Source organism: Pygoscelis adeliae, unplaced genomic scaffold (genome assembly GCF_000699105.1).
Source record: "Pygoscelis adeliae isolate BGI_AS28 unplaced genomic scaffold, ASM69910v1 Scaffold480, whole genome shotgun sequence".
In the NCBI taxonomy this organism is placed as follows: Eukaryota; Metazoa; Chordata; class Aves; order Sphenisciformes; family Spheniscidae; genus Pygoscelis; species Pygoscelis adeliae.
Genome location: NW_008823926.1, coordinates 7,353 through 25,704, shown reverse-complemented (window position 1 = coordinate 25,704; position 18,352 = coordinate 7,353). Strand labels below are relative to the sequence as shown.

Genomic DNA, 18,352 nt, shown 5'->3' with positions numbered 1-18,352 from the left:
GATGGATGGGGCCGGGGAGGGGGCAGCTGGGCGGGCCTCGGCGGGGCAGCTCCCGCCTTGCCTCCTGCCCCCGGCCCACCGTGGCCTCCGCACCTGTATTATCGGCGCGGGGCAGGGCCGCAGCCCGCAATCCGTCCCAAACCGGTCGGCTTTATAACGCTAATGGTGTCCCGTGTCAGTCGGCTTGCCTGTGAGGAGTCACCCTCTTGGGAAAGCTGCGCTGAGTGACTTGGAAGGGAATGACAGTAGTAGGAGGCAGTCCTTAATTATAGGCACTTCTCTTCCAGATGTTTGAAAGTGATGTAGGTGCTCTGAAAATAGGCAAGGATTAAAAAGATCCCTTTCTTGCTCTCTGTCTCTCTCTCACACACACACACACATGCTATCTTCACTTTTGAGTCTGCATCCTTGCTAGTTGCTTGTCCAGGGATGGCCTTACATCACATATTTCTCACCCCATTGAGAGGTGACAGCGGCTGAGTCCTGTACTTCCCAACCTTGGTCTTTTCAGTCTACATACTGAAAGAACTCCTGCTGTAGAAAGGTGCAAGATTTCCTTTTTTTTTCTTTCCTTTGAAATTTTATTGAAACTCAAGGACAGTTACTTTAAGGAACTTACTACATTAAGTACTTGGCTAACAAAGTTATAACAGTATCTTCCCTGTGTGAGATTCTGAGGTTGGCTGACAGTAAGGCATGGAGGTGTTTACTACATATGAATTACGTCAAGAATCATAGAGGCAGTTGCATTTTCTCTTGTGAAATGTGAGTCTGATTTTGTCTATGTATTGGTAAGGAATAAATGTAACTGGAAGACTTAATTACGATTTATCTTCCCAAAGAAAATAGCACTGCAACTATCAGATGACAGAAATAGTAGTGCTTTTTGAGATTATTATCACTGTTGTTTGTTACCAAACCAAAATGGAAAACAGCCTCTTGCTACAAGTTACAGTGGTCAAGAAACTCAGTAGGAAGGAATGGATCATATCGCTTGTCTAGGCTGTCTTTGGGAACAGCGTGTAGGTTAGTAAAAACCTCTGAACTAGAAGTCAGGATGGGACCGTATCGTTCATGTGTAGTGCCAATCTGTGGAGGAAATACCAGGGTTGTATTAGAAAGTGTTTCAAAATAGCCAGATTCCTTGGGGAGGGGAGATTGGATATTTTTACATTTTATTTCGGAAAGAGTAGAAAAGGCTGAGCGTTCCTTGTTGGTAGAACAGCTCTACAACTTTTCCTGTATATGGAAATGTACTGCTACTGAATGTTGGCATGTACTAAAGCAAGACTGTGGAAAAAGCAATTTGCAGTTGTGTTTTGCTTATATTAACACATGGAATCTCAAATTGTGGCTGTCCAAGGTCAAAGGTAACTCGGATTATGTCAACGTTTTCACATTAATAAAAAGTAATGAATTATTTTGCTTAGGACTGCGTATATTTAATAGCTTCATTTGATTTGTAGAATATGATTATTAGAAGAACAATGAAAATCATGCTGGTTAAAATTATGAGCTGGACTTAAAGCTCATATAGTTAGAAGTTATAGTTGAAGTGCATTTGAAATGTAACCGTAAGTTGTATTTCTTTAAAACAGTAGTGCTTGATTTCTTAAAAAAAAAAAAAAAAAAAAAAAAAAAAAAAAAAACAGAAAAAGGAAAAAAGAAAAGAAAAAGTCTCTCCAGTTATTTGCATTGGCAAAGTACTGTATCATCTCTGCTCCAGGATTCAGCACCTTCAGCATATTTGTTAAACTAGTAGCATGATAGTAATTGCTAAGCTCCGTAAGAACGTACTCATCTTTCATTCACTCCTGAGTTTCTGTTGGACTGCCATTCATTTCCTGTTTGCTTCCAAATTCCTACCTTGTCCTGAAGTCTCCACCCTCCGCTAACATGGCCATACTTGGGTATGTTGTAATTGCAGGCTATAATGGGTGTGGATGTCTTGGAATGACATCACAGAGATACTGCTTTTTAGATGTATATGTAGGGGTAAAAAGACTTTGATCCATCAGCCAAGGATAAATTGCTATGAAAATGAGTGGAATGTATGGAAGGAATTGACAAATCCAAGTTGTGTGTATTGAGCTGTGCACATTTTAATTATTACAGGTGACCTGGAGTTTTTACGATGTTATCTTCCATCCATTTATGCTGCCCTTGGTTGATACAGGACATAGACTACGATACAATATTTTAAACAACTTTGTATTTGCGGGTCGGTGCGCCTCCAGTTGCAGATGTTCAGCACTGTCTCTTGTAGCAGTCATAAGTTAAAGAAAAAGCTAGGTATCTAGCTTTTTTTAAACAAATTGAAATACTTCCAAACTAGAATGATTCAGCTTGTTCTTTTTGCCCCCATGAGATTCAAACACTAAAGCCTAACTATAAAACAGTTTAGTGCTAGAATTAATTTGAAGAAATTAGTAATTAGTTAATTACTAATCTTAATAATTTTTCCCTGGGATACATATAAATGGCTTTATCAAATAATACATCAGCAGATTACAGTTACATATCAATGTTCTGGACACACCAATTTAACCTCCTGAAAAAGAAGAAGAAAAAGATTTAATTGAAGTGCTGCGTGTGAGCCTTGATACAAGTCAGGATTTTGACTTGGGATCAAAAAAAAATCCCTAGATTTTTTTTTTTCCCCAAGTATTGTATTTCCATAGTAAAATTACTAGGTTTGTTAGATTTCCTAAGAACCTGCTCTCTTGTCTGTGAGGATACGCTAAGAAGCAAGCATATATGGCTTTTGCAATTAGGTATAGTAAGCAGGACAGTTAAAATTCATCGGCCTACTGAAGATATCAAGGCGTATGGCAAAGGCAACTCTTCAGTGGCCTTAACATATTTACTGAGTAAGTTGTGATTTTCTGTAAGTAGATTGTAACACTGGACTGAAACAACCTTGGTAAATGTTGAAGGCTGATTTTGTTTTAATAATTATCTAATTTTGAAGTGTTTTGTTTTCAATTTTACACCTTTCAGCTTTTTCAATTTTTACAACATAGGAATATCTTTAACTCGGAATGTCTCTACATCAGTTTTTACTAGAGCCAATCACCTGCCATGCATGGAACAGAGACCGTACTCGTAAGTAATATGTTAGTTTTAATTTTTAATTTTTTTTCAATTCCTATTTTCTCTTTGCTGTCAGTTTGTGACCTCGTAATGTTCTGGATCACGTTTGGGGAAGGTGTGGTCAAATACATAGTGCTGCATGTTAAATGTTCCACTTACGATCCAAAAAGCACGTCTCCTAAATCTGAACTTTTCTAAACCCATTGCTGGAACTCTGGCATATGGGCAGATCTAGTCTTACTAGTGTTCCAGAAAGCTTTGCCTCTTGGTCTGCACCTCGTGAGAATGACCTGGCCCTTACCCTCATTGACCCTCTATTTCCGTACCCCAAACCAGCCCTTTCTTTTAATAGCCTAGTTTTCTACTAGAGTGTGGATTGTCATGTTCAAAATATATTGTCTTTCTGTGCAGTATACTCGTGACCATGTATGACCATAATTATTTGAGATTATCCAGGGATGTTGGCCCTTTATTTACAAAACCCGTGTAATGCTCTGAAATTTGAGAATACAAGCTTTAGATTGGAAAGTCTTTCCAAGTAAAGCGTTTGTGATTAAAAAGCTTTCTGTACTATTGGATTCTTTTATTTCTTTTTCAAGAGATTGCCATTAGCCCTAATAATCATGAAGTGCACATCTACAAGAAGAGCGGGAACCAGTGGGTAAAGGCTCATGAGCTAAAGGAACACAATGGACACATTACAGGTAAGAGAAAGATTGTGCTGTGCCAGACATTAAGTTTATCCGCCCCCTGTTTTCCTCAGTCGAGAATCTGAACAGGAAATCTGCAAGCGTTGAGTAAATAGATCTTTTTATAGGTTGGCATTCCCACTTACAGAGAGCTTTGCAACATTTTTCTGGACTGCATGCAATGAATGTTAGCAGGAAAAGCCCTATTTCATTTCCAGACATTTTGGAAGAGTAACTGAGCCTTTCTTTCTTATCTATTGCTTATTTTTCATCCATAATGAGAATAAATTTTCAGTCTTCTGAAGTAATCTGGTTGTATGTCAAACTCTCCTGGTGATACATGCTGCTCCTTTTCAAGTGCTAGTATTAAAACTTCATCAAGTATACAACTGTTGCATTGGTTTGTGGTTTCCGACAGCAATAAATATCCTTTTTTAGGGACTGTATAAACACTTGAAGTGGTCAGTCCTGGATTTACAACAGACCATCGGTGAGCGCATTTTACTGCAGGCCCAGAGTATCTGTAGCTCCACAATGAAAATGTAAGAAGAGCTGCCATGATGAGTCACAAGGTGTTATTTTTAAAATGTGATTGTCCTGTGGTAGTCTCTTATATTACTATTTTTTTTCATGGTGATATTTTTATAAGGGCTTTATTCTCTAAGGAAATGAAAGTAATTAATACAAGCACTTGCTTGAAACAGCAATATCCTTTATTCTGTTCTCGACTCACTAATGGTCAGAAGTATCTGCCCAACAGCATTTTGCAGGAACTTTATTCAATTTATCTGATTCTTGCTGTCAAAGAGCACAACTGTTCGTGCTCTTTTGTGAAGAGTTACTTGGGCTGAATTTACAAATGACATGCTGTTCCCCAAAGACATTTCTCTGTATTTTATTTGTACCTGTTAGTGTTAGAGGCCAAATATTCATGACTTGGGAAAAGAGCTCTCCCTGCTTTCCTGCATAGCGTATACCTTTGGAATACTAAATGCTGTGGTTGTCATAAAGAGTAGACTTGAACTGTGGTTAGACACAGGAGATAGACTGATCAAACCGCTTGTTGCCTCTGACAGGAGTGATTCAACTGCTGCCACTCCAGCTTCTGGTCGCAAGGGACAAGGTCCCCTTGTCTTGCCTTCTGTCTCTTGATTGAGAGATTTGTGGTGAGCTGCTTCTGTTCGCTTACAGGACGAGCATTCTTCACTGTTTTTGCTGGCTTAGTTTTCTGCTAAGCTAAAAAGCTGAACTTGCCATGGGTCAGAAGAACACTGGTGCTGGTGCAAGGGACATGGTGGGAAAGAGAAGTAAAGAGAGGCAGGATGGTCCCTCTTTCAAAAGCAGTGCTAGACTGACTCGTGTAACTGTGGTTTCAGGCTACCAAAGTTCAAAATTGAACTTTGTAAGCATAAGCCTATTTTGAAGTACACCATATATGAATAATGTGGTAAAATTAGTACAAATTCTTTCCATAACTTTTATCCTTTTTTCAGTTTGTGTGCTTAAGGAATGTTTTGAATACACAACGCAGTTATGAAAAACCACTGAAATATAATTTTGTGGCAGGAGAGTTAAGGATTGCACTCTGCATCTCAAAGAAGGATGCTAAAGAAAAGATGAAAAATAATGTTGCCGTAAGACTTTCCAGCTGAGAACATCTTTCATTGCATAGGAGGGGAAAGAAGCAATGGGAGGCTTATCAAAGGCTTCGTTTTATCCTTTGAATTTGTTATTTTTGCTTGGCAAACGTTTCTTTCTCATGGCACAGCTTAAATAGGCATGGAAAAAATGTAAGGATTGTATCAGTACATAAAGATTGATAGCTTCCAACCAAAAAAAAAAAACCCTGGTATCTAAACTTGTAGATTATGACTGTGGTCTGGCAGCAAGCAGACAGCTATGTTAGAGGTTTGTGCATAGTTTTCGAATTGCTGGGTTTCAGCTGTTGAAACGGGTCTCTTGCAGAAGTGAGTGGTTTGAAGGGTGCCGGGGGACAGGCCTTAGCCGGTCTGCAGAGCTCCACCTGTTGGCCAGCCATCAGAGCAGGCTTCCTTAGCTGGCAAATTCTCTGTGGCATCTGGAAATTTGGGATCTGCAATTTTGATGAAAGGTAGAGGGAGAAACAGATATCCCTAACAGTTTAAAATGGCTCCTGGAGAATAAGTGAAGAAGGGGAATACTAACATAACATTCATAACTGTCTCTGTAGTAGAAGGCTGTGAGTTAGTCTCTGTTTTGGCTTACTGTAAAGTAAACAATATAAAGGGAAAAGTTTGTTAATGTGAACTCTAAATTGCAGGTATTGACTGGGCTCCCAAAAGCGATCGCATTGTAACTTGCGGGGCAGACCGTAATGCCTATGTCTGGAGTCAGAAGGATGGCGTGTGGAAACCAACCCTTGTGATCCTGAGAATTAATCGTGCAGCCACCTTTGTGAAATGGTCTCCCTTGGAGAACAAATTTGCTGTGGGAAGTGGAGCTCGACTTATATCTGTGTGCTACTTTGAATCTGAAAATGACTGGTGAGCTGTTTGAGTTTAATTTCCATTTATACCTTTAAGGTCTGCACAGGAAAGCTAAAGCCTGGAGTTCAATGGTGGTAACTAGGTTACTATTTTACTAATTCCTAAAATCTTCAGGAAATGTAGAGGGATGGGCCTCATCAGTTCTTTCATGGACCTCTTACGTCTTAAGGAAAAGGTTCCCTCTTTTACTTCCTTACTCTGGTGTAGCATCTAAAGGCCTTTGACTTAGCATATTTTCAAGTTACACATGTTGGCGTGGATGTGTTCCCGCTGACTGCCATAAACATATGTTGCTTTTCTAAAAGTGCAAGAATTTCTGCAGGGTAAAAATTTCTTTACCGCAACTGTATGGTTGAAAAAAAGAGAAATGTTTCCTTCCCGCACCTCCTTCCAGAATGAATGAAGAAACCTTGACTTGAGTCTTTCTTCCGTATGGATTATTTTGGGCCATTTCTTGTCATTAAAGAATTCAAGTCTGTCACTTATCTCCAGGGTGGTCTATTAGAAGATGTTCAAGCTTGTCATCTACCTGTTCTGTATTCTGTCATATATTCTTGTCACAGTTTATAGATTTCAGACAGGACTATCACAAATATTTCTACCATTAACATTTGTTTCTCTTTGGCATCTAAACTTAGTGCTTCTGATCTTTAACGGATCTACATTTGTAGCTGTACGTGTTGGAGCCACATTTACCATATCATCTGTAGGTGAAATCAGTATGTTGAGTAGCTATTACTTTGGGTTGCATAAACGTGCATAAAAACACAGGTGTCTCTGCCCGCCGTTCGGTGTGCAGTCTTCCATGTGGAGGTGGTAAACAATGATACCATCTGCAAAATAAATTTTAAAGATTGTTTTGGACTTTTATGCTTTCCAACATACTCAGTTCTTACATTTTCCCTGCCTCACTTGTCTGCAGAAGAATCAAAACCCCATATGTTGAAGACAAATAATTTCATGCGATCCTTAAAACCGCTTGTGCCTGATGGCAGTAAATTCAAAGAAGAAGCACCATCATCCCAAAGGCCATCAAGTGAATAGCAGTTTTCGTTACTATTTTGTAAATAGTTCAAACAAGCCAAATCTGCTGAGACATATTTAGGCTAATATTGATGCATTCAACATCAGGACCACTTTTCACTGTACTTCAAATAATTGAGATGTGTACACTAGTCATATCATCGGCAGTTCACCCATTTACTTCTTGCTTTTTGTAGTTATTGTATTATTAAACAGTAGAAAAGTCAATAGGTAAGAGAGATGACTGTAAAACTCATTGGAGGGAGCTGGAGAAGAAGTGTACATAGCGATCTAAGAAAATAGTGCTTCTTAGCTCAATATCGCTGTCCAAGCTGAGCTCTTGTTCATAGGATGTAAGGGACCACGCAATAACTGTGCAAAATTCACATTAGGGGGTTCAGTCCGGTGCATTATAAAAATGAGTTAGAAGGGGAATAGGATTCAGGTGAAGAGATATATATTTAACGTGAATGTGTTTATAATCTTTAAAATTTTAATTAAGATAACCATATAAAGTTCACAGACTGTACAAGGCAATACGAAAGATTTAGGCAGAATGTGGGTTTTATTGCAAAACTGATGTGTTTAGTCATTGGCAAGGAGTGATCTTTTTGAGGAGTATTTCATGGGTTTGGGGGAGTCTGGTAAAATATTTTCGTATAAATGTTATCTCTCTTTTCATTTAGGTGGGTGAGCAAACACATTAAAAAGCCCATTCGTTCCACTGTCCTTAGCCTGGACTGGCACCCCAACAATGTTTTGCTGGCTGCTGGATCCTGTGACTTCAAGTGCAGGTGAGAGAAAATAAAGCATCTGTAAATCAGTTTGGATTACTGGTTCAAGTTAGTCAGTAGCGTCAGCATGTTGATCATGCATTTGCGCTCAGAATAGAAGACGGCTCATTGTATACTGTTGTTACCAAAATAAAATATCCAGAGACTTTGGCTTTGGTGCTACTGCATGCAGACTTTGGACTACTAACATTTATCTGTTGAGGGATGTGCCTGAATTTAATGAACTGGTGGGTTTCTTTACTAGCAGTACACAGAAGTAGTACTTACTATGCGTGCACTGAGTGCTGAGATCTAGTTGTTGGGCTGAAATTAGACTAGCAGGTGCTATCTTGTAGAACACCAACACTGCTAGTTAGAGTTTAAAAAACAATATCCTAATGTTGCAGTTCCAAAATTCAGAGTAACTTGGCACTTCCAAAGGTGATACCTTGTCTTTTTCTTCCCTGAGTCACTTGTTCTCTCCCCTTTGCCTGTCCTAGCCTTAACGTTCTTGTGGCCCTGGGGTGAGCAGGGTCAAGGAATTGATCCGCCTGAAACGCAACGCAACCAAACACATTTTTGAAGAGCGTTAAAAAAAAAAAAGGCTGGTAAAACCAGATTGGCATGTGAGATGGGTGGCGTAGTCTTTCAAACTGATTGTGAAATTACACCATGAGGGGTAGGTCCTGCAAGTAGCTCGGCGCTGAGTGATTGGGGTCACTGCAATGAAGTCTGCATGGGCAACTGTCTGCAGAGTGGTTGACTTTAATTCATATTTTACTTAATCACTTCTACCTTGAATAATAATGAAAGCTTCTTTTCTTGAATTCTTTATGTAACAGGGCAATTTTTAAGCTTTAAAGTGTGTACTAAAAATGACTAAGAAGGAGTGGGAGGGGAAGGCGGGACCAACTATTACATTCCTTATTTCAGAATGAAACCCATGCATCTAAATTCTATCCTTTGATAGCTTTTTATGTAAGGAGAGACGTTAAATGGAAGCTGCCTTATCTCCATTTTTAATTAGATAAACTATACATGTTCACTTTCTTTCACAAAAAATGTGATGGAAAACGTACTCATTCATCTTCCAGAAGCAGCTGCTTTTCACATGTGGAAATTTTTTCATGTGTGTTCATAGAGCATCTTGGGACTTTGACATTAGGTCAGCTGAGAGAGAGGGATCTATCTCTGTTACTTTGGACTTGAGCTCTTTTGTCTCCAGGCTTTGTTTGGTGCTTGTTATGTACATTGCATCCCTGATTATCTCCTCTTCCCTGTTTTGGTTGAGAAGTTAGATTCACATCATTTTCTGTTCAGTGGGATTTTTTTTTTTTTTTTTTTTGGAAGAAAGTGAAGGTGTGGTTCAGTCAATTTCCTAGGAGCATTCTCTAGAATACTTGCTTAGTCTTTTGTTTCCCATCAGAGAACTCATTCTGTCCTGCATCCTATTTCTCTCAAAATGGCGTATATTTTGAAAAAAACAGATCTTGGTTTAAAACATTCGGGAAACTTTCTGCTCTTTCTCAACATTGTACTTTAGGATGAATCATTTAATAATTTTGCTGCTCTTATCATAGAAATCTCCATATAGAAACATTAAAGAAAGGAAAAGTAGTGGAGATTGGTAGTGGGTTTATGTTTCTATTTCTTCCCCAAAACCATGAAAGAATATTGTCTTTGATAAATGATGAATACGCATCTCTAGAATTCCAGTTCTAGGGAATGTTCAGTTACATATTAAAGATAATAAAGATATCTGGGCCTGAAGTATGCATCTGTTCTGATAGGTGGTTCTGAAGAAAAGTATGAAATGGATCTGCCAGAGCCACTGCCAACTAATAAGGAGCTAAATGGGAGACATTTTGGAAAAAGAATGGAGGGCAGAAGAGGCTCCAAGTTGATAGGTATTCAGCAGAGTTTTTTTGGTGGCTGGCCTAGATGAGCTCCTCTTACATTCTTTCCTCTTTAGAAAAAAAAAAAATATATATATAGCTAACAGCACCGCATAGGTGTGAATTTTATATTCTTGCTGGAACAAAGTTGCTGTGGGAATGAAAGTCCTTTCCCAATGTTCTTTGAAGGCTGGGGCCTTCAAGCTGAGATGATTTTGGTTTTAAAAGAGAGGGAGACTTTAGTAAGGGAAAAGACTTTTTTTTTTTTAACTAACAGTTATCTTCAAGGTCTTTCACTACTTAGGAATTATTTTTCTGCCTTGTGTCAAAGGCTGTTGCTTTAAACATCTTGTCCTATTTCCATACATTAAGAGAATCGTCCTTTTATGTCTCTATAAAATTAAGTTTGTTGAAGGATTATCATTAGATTATTTTTAAACTGATAGAGCCGAATATAAATTCATACTTAATTCTTTGAAAATCTGTACCTAATATAGCTGCAGTTAAACCCTTGTTCCAAATGATCAGCTTTATTCGAATAAGCTGAATATAGGTACCTTTTGAAGTGCATACCCCACACATGTAAAAGATTTAAAAAACAGGGAGGGGGGAGCAACATTTCCTTAAACTCACTATAAAAGCATTCCTTTTTGTGTTTGGCTGCAACCATGAATATTTGATCACAGTTTTTTGTTTATACTGAAATGTTTCTCTCGTAGTAGTATGGCGTAGCTCCCTTGCTCCTCCTGTTCAGTGGACTCTAATCCTATGTTTGTGACGTCCCACTAACTTCCATGGTAACAGTCAAGAACACCATATTGTGGCACGTCTGAATCATGCAGAAGGAATTTGATGAAAGGGGGAGGCTTTCTATTTAAACATATCTGGGAAAAAAACTATAAAAACATTGTGGTATTTCAGGTTTTCAAGGCATTCTTTCAGCAGTGAGCCAGAATGAGGTGGCTCAGAGCCCCTTTGCTGGCATTTGAACATCAGTTTTCTTTCTTTGAAATCCTGCTAAAAAGTGAATGTTCTTAAAAAGTGGGTAATTTTGTAGGTGTTTGTATTAGCTTCTAATTACACAGTGCAATTTGTGATTTTTCTCTAACTGAAGAATTGACTCTGGGAGTTATTAGCACCGCAAAAGGATGAAAGGGAAATCTTGGCACAGTGGGAAATGCAATGACAATGTATGTTTTTGTGACATCTTCTGGAAAAAAAGGAGAGATACACAAGATTGGCATTTGTGAGAAACCTATATGCATTACACCCTTTGTACTATTGCTTTCTCTCTGTATACTGAAGCTTCCCAGCCACTAGTGGCTTGTTGTTTAAAGATACTGTAGTGTTTTATTTTGGTAGAATTGGAAAGCATCTGTTTGCTTCCAATGTGAAATGTATACAAAGCTCCCAGGAGATTTTTTTCTGTCTTTGTTCATGCTGAAATCTTTTATTTGCAGGGTGTTTTCTGCTTACATTAAGGAAGTGGATGAAAAACCAGCCAGTACACCGTGGGGCTCCAAAATGCCTTTTGGGCAGCTGATGTCAGAATTTGGGGGTGCTGGAAGTGGTGGATGGGTGCATAGTGTCAGTTTTTCCGCCAGCGGTAACCGCCTAGCCTGGGTCAGTCATGATAGTACTGTGTCAGTTGCTGATGCCTCAAAAAATATGATGTAAGTATGCTCTTTTTGTTGGTTATTAGCTGTTTGACGTAGAAGGAGGCAGTATGTGGCATATTGTGCTTGCGACGACGAGAGCTGTGACTGCTGTTCTGTTTCCCGTTTTGACAATTTTACTGTAGATTCCAGGAGTCTCTTTGAGGCCTATATAAGTAAGGTAGATTCTTAGCATTTTAGATTATATAATTTAAATTTCTTGTAAGAATTCTTCAGTGAGGGTATAGTCAATTTACTTTTGGGGAAAAAAAGGCATTTAAAAAAAAAAAAGTTCCACTTTAATGATTGGGGAAACAATATTTCCTTGTAAATAGATTCAACAGAATCCAGAAACATGCTCATTCCGTAACTACTAGGACCCTATCCCCAGCCAGGATCTGGAAAATAAGTGGTTTATTTCATGAAATGTTAATTCCCACCACTGTCCTTAAGACACTGCTGCTGCAAGGTTTCAACTTACACCTTCCAATGCAACAAAATATTTTATTAACAATTCCTTCTTCTGCTCCTCATCTTGGTCTGAATAACTTGTCAGTGTCCATGGCTTTCTAACCAAGAAGGAAGAGATTCCCCACACGTTTTGATAGCAGAGATCTCTGGTGGATCATCCAGGCGTTGCTGTGCTTCGTTTTGTATTACGGTTCTGATGGCTACAGCTGTATAAGTACCTGGCTGGGGATGTCATTAAGTATAAACTGTTCTGGAATGCTTTTCTCACTTGTTACAAAATCACAAAAGTTGACTTAAATTAAGATACAGGCTTTTTCCTCCTGAAAAGATGATGATGTCAAGCACTAAAATGTCAAGTTTTTTTAATATGCAAATGAAATTAATAGCTTCATCAATTTGAACCTTTTTCAGGGGTATTCTTTTTAAACTCTTGCCGCTGTTTACACACAATACTAGATAACTTCAGCCTTTCGCCTGGAATACTTTGTTTGTTATAGATCTTCCAGGACACTTTCATTAGGTTAAAACTTTTTATTACAAATTACAACCTTCTGGTGTCACCTCAGGACAACTGAGCTACGCTGACTTCTTTTCCAATAATCCTTGTGTGGGAACGGTCTCTATTTTTTGTTTGAGCCAAAGATGAGAGGTTTCAATGAAGTCCCCTAACAAATGTTCTTGTGTTCAGGGTTTCGCAGCTGAAAACAGAGTTCCTCCCACTCCTGAGTGTGTCGTTTGTCTCTGAGAACAGTGTGGTGGCAGCTGTAAGTGTCTATTATTTTCTCCTTGTAGAGTGTTGTAGTGTTTTGGAGAGGGAGAAACACCATATGTTACGAAGTTAGTAATAAGCAAGCTCTTCCATAGTCTTTGCATTTCAGCAATTAACAGCAGCAGAAAAATGAAATGGTGATTATGTTGGTTGTGTTTCCTGACATGCTTTCGTGACGTTTGGTTGCAGGGCCATGACTGCTGCCCGATGCTCTTTAACTGTGATGACCGTGGCTTGCTGACCTTCGTTTCCAAACTAGACATTCCAAAACAGAGCATCCAGCGCAACATTTCCGCTATGGAACGCTTCCGAAACATGGATAAAAGAGCCACTACAGAAGATCGTAACACTACCCTGGAGACACTGCACCAAAACAGTATAACGTGAGTGTCTTGGCCGCCAACACGAGGGGAAGGAATGCTCTTCACGTCACTTTGGTTTCCCAGGATGTACTGCAAACCTATGAGAGCTCAAATTTGCTATACCAGATGAGTTTAGCTGGTATCCCATTTTCATTTCGTCTTTCACTAACAGCTCTCTATTTCTGAGACTTCTGTGGAAGCTGGTAAAGTTAATCATTAACATGGCATGTGTGCTACTCCTGTTTGCTCATGTTCTGTAACTTGAACACAGTTTATCTTATCAAATATGTAGATAGTTCACAAGAGGTTGGTAGCACCGTGCAAAATCTGGTCAGCAAAATTCACCTGAAACAGGAATTCACATGCCAGCTTCCTATTTCAGATGTTACTTCCATGTGTATTTACTCATCAAAAGGATTGACCTAGGTTAATCGAGTAAAATATCCTTGCATTTAGAAAAGTTTGTGAGCCCAGAGGATGCTGACGTTTCTGAAACAATTTGTCTTTATTCAAGGAAAATGTTTAGGCTACAGTCACCAAGCGATAAAAGAGCTTTCAGCATCCTTTTTCTTTGCTTATTTTTCTGAAGCATCGTACCAAAAATCTAGCATAAGCTCTGCTATACTCAGGTCTCCCTTTGAGAGAGTAGGAGTTGAATTCAACCCAAATTTCCCAGCTTTTTGGCTCTCTGGAATGGGTGTCTGTGTTACAGCTATCACTCTGTTTTCAGCCAAGTGTCTATTTATGAGATAGACAAACGAGATTGTCGTAAATTCTGCACCACCGGCATTGATGGAGCAATGACCATCTGGGATTTCAAGGTACGCTTTTACTACCGTGTTTATGTGAACTGGGTGCGGTGGTGGGTTTTTTTGATCTCTAGAATCAACTTCTGGGGCTCAGCCCTAATGCAGGTTTTATTAGCAGTAGGAAATCCAGACTGGAATATTCAAGACCATTAGTGAACTCCATAAGGAAGTCAGATCCAAGATTCGGCATAAATGCAGATATACTTTGTTTAGCAGATGGTGCTGATCCAGACTTAATTTTTTAACGGAATTGCTTAATGTCCCTGTAGGAATCCCACTAATTCTTTCCTTCTCCGACCTCCACCTCAGCCACAATCAGGCTGGAACGATCATTGGTGTGACATGGCCCGCTGCCTCTTCTTGCTCTCGTCCCTTTGGACGCCGCTCACTGTCTTTCTGCAGACCACAGTCCTGCCCTCTCATAATGAACTTATCAAAGTAGTAAGAAGTTATCTCAAAACAGTTAGAAAATACAGTAAGCGCTGTATTGAAAACCCTACAAGGATTTAATAATACAAGTGCTTGCTTTGCTGAGGACTGGCCAACAGAGGTCCCTGCTGGCCTCCCCAAGCTGCTGAGAGCTGTGCGCTGCCTTTTAGGAAGAGAGTAGTTTGTCTGTGCTGTATAACGCCAGAAAGCTCTGGTGGGGACAGGAGCCAACTAAGAAACTGAGGTGATAGTTAAGCTGCTTTAATCCCCTTTCAGGGGAAGGGGGTGGAATCGTTGGTCTACATATGCGTGAGTTTGAGATGAATGACTGTAGGGGTCTCTGGCTCTTGAATATGGTGTCTAATCTCAAGTAGTCAGGGTTTTTACTTGTTTTTCTTAGCATCAGCATTTACACTGAACTGTTGAACGCAGGATACCGTAGCAGATTGTGATTAAGATTTTCTCTCTTTCAAGACCTTAGAGTCCTCTATTCAAGGTCTACGAATCATGTAAAGATGGATTTCCGTGATCTAGCAGGACAAACTGCTTGACAGAATGCAGCTCCCACATCTGCACAAACCCGAAAAGGGAGGAGGAAGGTGGAATATTTGGAAACACTGAGAAAATACAGCTTGGCAGATTTTCTTTTGAATCTAAATTTGGTGAATTGTGTTGGTTTCAAAATCAGCTGTGATTGTTCTTTTTTTTTTTTTTTTTTTTTGGTTGGTTGTTTCATTCCATTCTTTACCAAAGCTGCTCCTTAAGTAGTTTATTGCAGGAAGTTATGAATCACTAACTTAAAGGGGGAATTTTATGTAAATTGTCTGCTAGAAATAATAATAATAAAAAAAAGAAAAACTGATTCTTTGTTTTGATGCTCATTAGCAGTGATTAAAAAAGGGAAGTTAAGGGAATTAACTCTCAGAAAGAGAGCGGGAACACCCCGCACTGATATTTTATGGCCTTAAAACAGGAAAAGTTCATCTTAACTGAAAGTTTCTTAAAGTTGACAGATGAAGACCTGGAGTTCTGATGATCTGGATGTGAAGATTCAGCTGGGCTTCTTTCAGGGGAGTTGGTCTCTTGAGGTGATGATTTTGGAGGATGAACAATTTTGTCCTGCTACTCTTAATTCTGTCTGCCTAGCACTTAATCCAGTAATAATAGCAAATTAACGTGAATGTCTTTTTTATTGTCCATTTAGTGGGTCGTAGTTTTCCAAAGGCGAATGACAGGAATTATTTGTAGTTACCTTTTAGGATTTGTACAAAGACTTCTCACAGTGCAGTGGCTACGATACGGGGTGGAAGGCTGCCTGCGGAAAGTGAGGCAAAAATCTGCTGAGCCAGACCTTGGGACAAATTAAAAGCAAATCACTTTTTAAGTCCGTGAAGCTACGCAGGCCTGCATGTTGTGTTAGAACCGAGTGCTCAGCCTGGAAAATTCTGTGTTTGTAATGACTGGTGGAGAAATGAGGCACACTTATCAGAGGTATCGGCGTGGTCTGGCTTCTGTGCAGGCAGATCCTTTGTCTCCAGTGACTGTATCTTTTGAAGTTCAGTTCTGAGCCTCGGTAGCTCACGGAGGCATTTGCACGTAACTTGTTTTATTCACACGGTCTAGTTACTCTTAACTGTATGGGTGCCTTGAGGCTTGAGACAGGCTGTGCTCTGGAGGGGGATTATCTGGCTCACAGCATTGCTTTACAAGGTTTAAGACTTTGTCATTTCTGTTGAAAATGCAGAAGTGTCTTAAAAAAAACCCGGTGACTAAATTTACCACTTCCTCTGGAACCAGAGTTGCTTCATACACTGCTCGTTTCTCAGCTCCGAGTGATTGAAAAGGGAGGGTGGAAGGTAAGCTCACAAAGCTGACAGCTCTGTTGTGCTGCTGCGAGCGAACGGTGTCCATCACAGAGCTGGATCATTTTCAGGTGCAATGTTGGTTGCGTGCAGAGAATTGACTGTTTTTCCAGTTCCTTCTGGTTTTCTTGCGTCTCCCACCTTCCTCCCCTGGCAGTCAAGCGTGGCTTTGCAATTTCCTCTCCCTTCTAAACATAAAATAGGGGCTGTTTACCCTCTGCTCATCTTGCAGTCCAGTGACCTGATGTGTACGGTGACTTGCGGTGGGGTTGGGTTTATCAGCTAGGATACAGTGCTAATGGAGTTAAGTGTCTTCTGGATCAAAGTCACCCTGCCAGCCTTGGCGGGTGGACCGAGGAGGACGGGTTTGGCTTTGTCCATCTCCGTACGTACTATCAGATGCTTATATCTCACAGACAGGAATGATTTTGTTTCTGAAGTCACTTTTTGAAAGTGGTTTATTTCCAAAAAGGATTTAAAAAATGGATTCTAAAATACATGGTCCAAACAACATAAAAGGATGGAAAAAATAATCTAATGAGAGGGTGGAGAAAATGGATCTCTAAATTTTTATGCCCTGTTCTTTTTCTGCGTGAAAGAGCTGGAGACGGTAAAATGAGCCCGTTTGCTCCAAAACGCCAACAAACTGAGGTTTGAGGAAACCGCTGTAGGTTACTGTCTGAGAGAAATATGTAAGCTGGAAGTCTGAGATTAAAAACAGATTGGAGATATTTATAATAGAAAAGGATTGAGCAAGGGGAATATAAACAACCGTTGCTCAAGGCATAATTCAGCTTAAAACTGCCGCGTGCGCGGGGGCCGGGGAGAGCTCTGCGCCTTGTGCACCATCCGACGGTGGGAGACGGTGGCTCTCTGGGTTTCCAGGCCATCGCTCCGCTCCGGGAGGACGTTCTGCTGCCGTCCCACCTCCAGTGTCTGGGAGCCGTGGTGAAGGTAGGTGGTTGTTTTGCCTCTACCGTCTCCTTGGTCGCCTCCCCCGTCTGTAACACTGTCCTTGGTGTCCGGCGTGGGTGAGAATTCACTAGCATATTTAGCTAACCGCAGCACCAGGCTTCTGAGCACGTGCTTGTATGCGCTCGGGTGAACGGTGCCTCTGAAAGCAATGTTCACAATAAAGCTCGTGGTTGCAGTCTTCATTGCAGGATAGCTGCTGGCTGCACATGCTCAACGTTACATGCCAGTTAACAGACTGTTGGGGGCAAGAAATGGGGCTCTACGCAAGCAGGGGTGCCAGAGACCGTTCGCTGGAGCCTGCCTGAAAAACTCAGCCTCTAAACGAAAAGAAGCGGCAGAATCGCTGCCGCTTCTCATTCCCTCTGCCTCACCGCCAAAGACGACCCCAGCAAAAAAGCGTCCTGGCGTCACCAGCACCTGTGCAATGGGATAGTTTTCTACAGCCTGCGGAGGAGCTGAGCATCACCAGACCTGCCGCCGTGGATGCAGGAGGATCTTTCCACTTGAGAAAACGGAGGCAAAAGCAGGTAAAGGATTTAGCCAAACCTTGGGTCAGATCTGGCAAGAGACCCAGCAGGGCTGAGCCCTCGTCCCTGGCCTCCGCAGTGCTGGCTTATTCCTCCGTGGGCTGTCGAGTCCAGGGGAAACCCAAGCAGCGTTCAAAACCCAGTGCATCCCCGGCGGCGGCAGCTCGCTGTGCTCGGTTACTGCAGGCTCAGAGAGGAGCCGAAGCAGGAGCAGCCTCAAGACCAGAAGCGATGAGGAAATGCGATGGCAGGCAAGGAGCCGCTCTGCAGGCAGCGCTGGAGGTGATGCTCTTCTCTCCCTTCTCTTAATAACTTACCCTGATCCCTACTGCAGAAGTTAAACTGACCTGCCGTTCATTCGCATCCCTGCCTGGAAGGGATCTGATGTGAAGGGCTGGGCGGAGGGATGGTCTCCTGCCCTGCGTCCTCCCATCCCAGACGGATGAGAGCTGCTGGTCCTGGTGCAGGAGGCAGTGGTCGGGCACCTGGAAAACC

General features: G+C 40.9%; 1 protein-coding gene across 1 annotated transcript; it reads left to right on the top strand.

Annotated features, from left to right (window-relative positions):
- The first annotated feature begins 3,013 nt into the window (after positions 1 to 3,013).
- ARPC1A (actin related protein 2/3 complex, subunit 1A, 41kDa) lies at positions 3,014 to 15,355 on the top strand. Its single transcript, XM_009320715.1, has 9 exons — positions 3,014 to 3,105; positions 3,693 to 3,797; positions 6,082 to 6,304; positions 8,017 to 8,124; positions 11,459 to 11,671; positions 12,813 to 12,888; positions 13,083 to 13,276; positions 13,986 to 14,076; positions 14,968 to 15,355. The coding sequence occupies exons 1-9, from the start codon at positions 3,042 to 3,044 to the stop codon at positions 15,004 to 15,006; spliced, it is 1,113 nt and encodes a 370-aa protein (XP_009318990.1). The 5' UTR covers positions 3,014 to 3,041; the 3' UTR covers positions 15,007 to 15,355.
- The last annotated feature ends 2,997 nt before the right edge of the window (positions 15,356 to 18,352 follow it).

Bases quoted from the DNA above. Each gene is read 5' to 3' on its own strand.
- ARPC1A (XM_009320715.1), top strand. From the start codon at position 3,042: ATGTCTCTACATCAGTTTTTACTAGAGCCAATCACCTGCCATGCATGG. The intron at 8,125-11,458 runs GTGAGAGAAAAT...TTTTATTTGCAG, and splicing joins TCCTGTGACTTCAAGTGCAG to GGTGTTTTCTGCTTACATTA. The intron at 13,277-13,985 runs GTGAGTGTCTTG...CTCTGTTTTCAG, and splicing joins CTGCACCAAAACAGTATAAC to CCAAGTGTCTATTTATGAGA.